The sequence below is a fragment of the Cydia pomonella genome, chromosome 10 (genome assembly GCF_033807575.1).
Source record: "Cydia pomonella isolate Wapato2018A chromosome 10, ilCydPomo1, whole genome shotgun sequence".
Taxonomy (NCBI): Eukaryota; Metazoa; Arthropoda; class Insecta; order Lepidoptera; family Tortricidae; genus Cydia; species Cydia pomonella.
The window spans coordinates 15,195,597-15,201,849 of NC_084712.1; the positions used below are offsets into that span (position 1 = coordinate 15,195,597).

At 34.7% G+C, this 6,253-nt stretch overlaps 1 protein-coding gene across 1 annotated transcript; it reads left to right on the top strand.

Annotated features, from left to right (window-relative positions):
* The first annotated feature begins 1,468 nt into the window (after positions 1-1,468).
* Positions 1,469-6,253, top strand: LOC133522235 (DNA excision repair protein ERCC-6-like). The gene has a single exon (XM_061857501.1). It carries the CDS (start codon positions 3,105-3,107, stop codon positions 6,129-6,131), a length of 3,027 nt encoding a protein of 1,008 aa, XP_061713485.1. The 5' UTR covers positions 1,469-3,104; the 3' UTR covers positions 6,132-6,253.

The window sequence follows — 6,253 nt, forward strand, 5'->3', positions numbered from 1 at the left end:
ATTAAACTCTTAATTTTTTGAAAATCTAAAATCATCGGCATACCTGTGAAATGAAATGCCATTTTTTTTATACACCAGAGCTTTGACTGTTCTTGCCACACAATTTGACATAACAATAATGCATATTTTTCATAGCAAAAACTTCTTCGAGCTAGCGATGTTTATAGACCGAGCCCAGTCCGTAGACGGAAAGTTTCAGCTCAATTGGAAATCGGAAAGTGGGTCCATCAAGCCCTAGCGTAGCGTAACAATTCAGATTTTTTGTTAGAGCAAAGAGGATTGCACAATTGTTGACAGACTGGCTGGTTTGAATCTTGAGGGATGTTTGAATGGAATGTGACGGTTCTCTGTCGAGCAAAAATTATAACTGTCAGCGGAGGCTGTTTTTAGGGTTCCGTAGCCAAATGGTAAAAAACGGAACCCTTATAGATTCGTCATGTCCGTCTGTCTGTCCGATTCTGTCACAGCCACTTTTTTCCGAAACTATAAAAGCTATACTGTTCAAACTTGGTAAGTAGATGTATCCTATGAACCGCATTATGATGTTTACACAAAAATAGAAAAAAAAAACAATAAATTTTGGGGGTTCCCCATACTTAGAACTGAAGCTCAAAAAATCTTTTTTCATCAAACCCATACGTGTGGGGTATCTATGGATAGGTCTTTAAAAATGATATTGAGGTTTCTAATATCATTATTTTCTAAACTGAATAGTTTGCGCGAGAGACACTTCCAAAGTGGTAAAAAGTGTGTCCCCCCCCCCCCCCCGTAACTTCTAAAATAACAGAATGAAAAATCTAAAAAAAATATATGATATTCATTGCCATGCAAACTTCCACCGAAAATTGGTTCGGACGAGATCTAGTAAGTAGTTTTTTTTATTACGTCATAAAAATTAAAAAAAAAAATTTTTTTCATCAAACCCATACGTGTGGGGTATCTAGGGATAGGTCTTCAAAAATGATATTTAGGTTTCTAATATTATTTTTTTCTAAACTGAATAGTTTGCGCGAGAGACACTTCCAAAGTGAAAAAATGTGTGTCCCCCCCCCCCGTAACTTCTAAAATAACCGAATGAAAAATCTAAAAAAAATATATCATATACATTACCATGCAAACTTCCACCGAAAATTGGTTTGAACGAGATCTAGTAAGTAGTTTTTTTAATAAGTCATAAAATAAAAAATATTTTTTTTTTCATCAAACCCATACGTGTGGGATATCTACGGATAGGTCTTCAAAAATGATATTGAGGTTTCTAATATCATTTTTTTCTAAACTGAATAGTTTGCGCAAGAGACACTTCCAAAGTGGTAAAATGTGTGTCCTACGTGGTAAAATGTTGAACGAGATCTAGTAAGTAGATTTTTTTTAATACGTCATAAATGGTACGGAACCCTTCATGCGCGAGTCCGACTCGCACTTGGTCGCTTTTTTTTGTATTGATTTTTATTTATTGTGTTATGTAATAGTAATTAAAGTGTTTAACTATATTAAGTGTTTTCCTGAGATTAGTCTACAGGTGAGCGAAGATCTCACATTTTTACAAAAAATAATCTAGATTATTAAATAAAATAATAAAATATTAGCACAAAACAAAACTTTTATGTAACTATGTTAACCGGCTTCTTACACTATTATGCTTTTATTAATGCTTCTTATGATCCTAATTTAACAAAATAGGTACCTATTGATTAGAATATTTCGCCTGGAATATCATAATTACCTGTTAAACAACACGACACTAGTTTGACTGCAATACGTTTTTAATAGTTTCCTCCCCGATTGATTTATATTTTCTACTTAATTAAAAAATATAGGTGTTACGATTCCATGTGTTTGTAAATGAATAAATTATAAATGTCGGCCGTTGGCGACTACTGTCAAACTCAACAGTCCGCCTCCTTCGCACTCATGGGATGTTCATATACATGATGGCTTCCCTTTTGCACACTTCAGCTAACTTTAAGCGTCAGCATCATCGTAGATCTGTGATTGCAGCCACATTTTTCAAATTTGCCGCCTGGTCCTACGGACGAATATGTGTGTCCACCTATGTAGAATCGATTACATATATATAAATATTTTGAAGTCACGTTTCAGTAATAAAGTATTATGTATAAATGTGGGTCTGTAATGTTTTAAGGACATTTTGTCAATTATTTATTATATAATAGCTCTCATTACGTCGACCACATGAAACATGCCAAAATAAAGACATACCTATTTAGATAAAATTACTTTTACATTAAGTACTTAATAAGAAGTAAGACCGATTAATATCGTGTCGACATCATAGTCACCCTAATATGTTTGACAATATAGTCTTGTATTTTTATCGTAAAATTGAATAATTGTCACTTACCTGTGAAAAGATATTCCACAATCAGCATAGCTTTCACTCCTCCAACCCGTCACACAACATTTTTTAAACCTTTTTTAGCAATATTATACGTATCAATGCTGAGCGGCGCCATTAACGTATTTTGAAAATATACAAAAATATGTCATCAAGTTGGGGGATACCAATGAATATTCAAAGTTACTACAATTTCTACCATATTAAATTTAACGTTTTTTTTTTTTTGCTTACAAGCTTGTTTTGATAAGTTAATAATATTAGCATTATAATTCATTGCAAATTACTTAAAAGACATCAGAACCGTAATTTGAATATAGCGCTAAAATAGTATAAGAAGGTTATTAATTTCATTAGTATATTGATATTATTACTACTACAATGGTATCTTTTTAACAATGGCAACATAACATGTGCGAGTGAGACACAGGGCTCCGGTTTTGCTATCTCAAGTGGACCGTTTTCTCTTAGTCTGGTACGAACACCTTTCTGTCTCGGTGATAAGGTTCAATTTGGTATGGCAAAAAAAGTCATTGCGCTGTCCACTTTAATATATACCTTCATGGTAGCAAATAGCAATACAATACAAATTGTATGTCTATGAATACAACTTATTGTTGATGGTGTTACGGTTGGTTGCATTGCAGTTGTGTTCACATGTCAATTTCACTATTATGTTATTACAATTTGCACCATGTTAACATTTATTATTTTGCGGATTTTGCCGCTAAATTAAATATAAACAATGGTAGACATAAATAAATACCTCGAAAGTCAACTGGCACTTGCTAAGCAAAAATGTGACATAAAAGCGAGCTCTAAAAAGTCTTTGGTGTCAGAGAAAAGTAAGGTGGCCGCCGAATTAATATCTAAAAAACAGGACAAAACTTTAGTGAATAAAAAATGTTCTAATTCTAAACATGAACTGAGGAATAATGTAGACGTATCACATGCTCCTACTCCTAATACGTCTGCCGTGCGGGACTCTGATGAAGGCAGTGAATATTTACCTTCTGGCGAAGATGAAGAAGAAGCGGAGATACCTAACATTAACATCCCTGCATTCCCCACTACGTCGCGCACCAGGCAAAACGTGAAGAAAATAATAGATGACGGTGACACACATCTCTACAATGAAAGGTTAGAAAACTGGAAAAAATACCTTTCAGCAGCTCGCGCCGGAAATTATGAAGGAGACTCCATGTCAGCAGATATCAACTATGTTCTAGATGGCCACAAGGATGTAGATGAATTACATGAACTGCAAAATGGCCTTAATGTCCCTACTTACATTTGGAAGCAATTGTACAAGTATCAAAAGATTGGTGTCAAGTGGTTATGGGAGTTGCATCAGGTGCAGTCTGGAGGTTTACTTGGTGATGAAATGGGATTAGGAAAAACTGTACAAATTATAGCATTCCTGGCTGGACTGTCCAAGACTCATCTAGGCAGCTGGGGTGGACTAGGCCCATCCATAATTGTGGCACCAGCTACCGTTATTTTCCAGTGGGTAACACACTTTCACTACTGGTGCCCTTACATTAGGGTTGCTGTGCTCCACCACTCTGGCTCTCACTCTGGAAATCACAACAGACTTATTCGGGATCTGCATGATTCACATGGCATCTTACTCATAACATATGCTGGTGTTGTCAAATACAGCAAAGACCTGATGGTCAGGAAATGGCATTACATTATATTGGATGAAGGCCACAAGATCAGAAACCCTGAAACTCAAGTTAGTAAGCTTGTTAAAAAATTTCAGACACCTCACAAAATACTAATTACTGGATCTCCTATGCAAAATAGTTTACAAGAACTTTGGTCATTATTTGACTTCATGAGGCCTGGCCTTCTTGGTACTTATAATGCATTTATGGAACATTTTGCTCAACCAATAACCCAAGGAGGATATGCCAATGCTACTGAATTCCAAGAAGCAACAGCTTTTGAAATTGCAAAAGCACTTAAAAATATGATTACACCATACATGTTGCGCAGAACCAAAGCAGAAGTGCAGGAGCATATAAAACTGCCTGAGAAAAATGAACAAGTACTTTTCTGTGCATTGAGCCAGGAACAGAGAGACCTGTATATGGGTTATCTTATGAGTTCAACTGTAAGGAGTATTCTAGATAAAGAAAGCAGATATGGTGATCCACTGAGAGCCAGAGTATTAGTTGCTCTATCAACATTAAGAAAAATCTGCAACCATCCTGATCTATATCTATATGAAGCTCAAGAGGAATGTGAAAAAATTGATGAACAATCTTTTGGTTCTTGGAAGAGGTCTGGTAAAATGACAGTAGTACATTCTCTTTTAAAGATATGGCAGAAGCAAGGTCACAGAGCCTTGATATTTTCACAATCAAGAGCAATGTTATGTTTACTGGAACAGTATTTACAAAACCAAGATTATAAATACTTAAAAATGGATGGCACTGTAAGTGTTGGTATTAGACAAAATTTAATTAAGAACTTCAATGAAAATCCAGAATATCTGGTATTCCTGGCAACAACAAGAGTCGGAGGCTTAGGAGTAAATCTCACAGGAGCTGATAGGGTAATTATTTATGACCCCGATTGGAATCCAGCCACAGACAGCCAAGCCAAAGAAAGAGCTTGGAGAATTGGTCAGCAGAGAAAAGTTACTGTGTATAGACTTTTATCTGGAGGCACTATTGAAGAAAAAATATACCAAAGACAAATATTCAAACATTTTCTAAGCAATAAAATACTAATAGATCCAAATCAAAAAAATGTTCTAACAACTAGCACATTACAAGGTCTTTTCACTTTTGATGAACTAAATTGTGAAGGAGATACTGAAACTGCAGCTCTTTTTAAACATACAAAGGTCAGTGTGAATCATAGAAAACAAGAAACAGATAAGCAAGTAGCTACAAATAGTAGAGACTCAATATCAAAAAAGAAATTAGAAGAAATGAGAAGACAGGCCAGGGAAATAAGCAGAAAAATTGCAAGTAATGTTAAGCCGAAAATCACAGAACATGCAGAAGATCCTCGAGAAAAATACAAGAAAAAAAGAGATCTCCTTATTAATCCTCCTGTAGTCCATCCACCAGAAATAAATTTAATTGATGACAAAGTTACCAATGTTCCATTTGACAGTGTTTTATCAGAGTTAGATATCATTAACATGCACTCCAAGAAGGATTATGAAGAAAATTTACTCAAAGAGGCACTTAAAGTAAAAGAGACCGAATTAGAGGAGGGTGAAGTGTCTGGTGATGGAGATGATGATATTATGCAAAATGTAGATATTATGAACAATTCTGGTAACCCAGAAATTGTTAATGGTGATGAAGATTCTGAACACAAAAAAGAATCATCAATATCATTAGAAATTGTACCTGATAGTAAAGTAGAGAATGAGATTCACAGTGAAATTAATGATCAATCAAACCCACCAGAAAGTGTACTTAATATTGAAGTAGGCCAAACTTTTCATAAGCATCACAAATCAAAACGCAAAAGAAAACATTCTTCAGACAATTCTGAACCAGAAATAGAGAACTTGATAGCCATGAAAAAGGTCAAAAAGAAGAAAAGTAAGAAAGAAAAAGAAAAGCTTCACAATGACGATGATTACGTTTTGAGCAAGTTGTTTGCAAAAGCTGGAGTAAAGAATGCATTACAGCATGATGTAGTGGTAGGTTTGGCTGAAAAAGAGAAGAGACATCGGTTGAAAGAAGAAGCTACTAAGAAAGCGAGACACGCTGTTAGAGCTGTAAAGTTCTCTACAAAATAATCTCAATTATAATAATTATAGTTTAAGGAATATGTTAATTGAATTAATATTTTTATATGACTAATCCTTCACTGGGCTTGATTTTGGTTTTATGTATGAATAAATATACAGTAAAACGATTA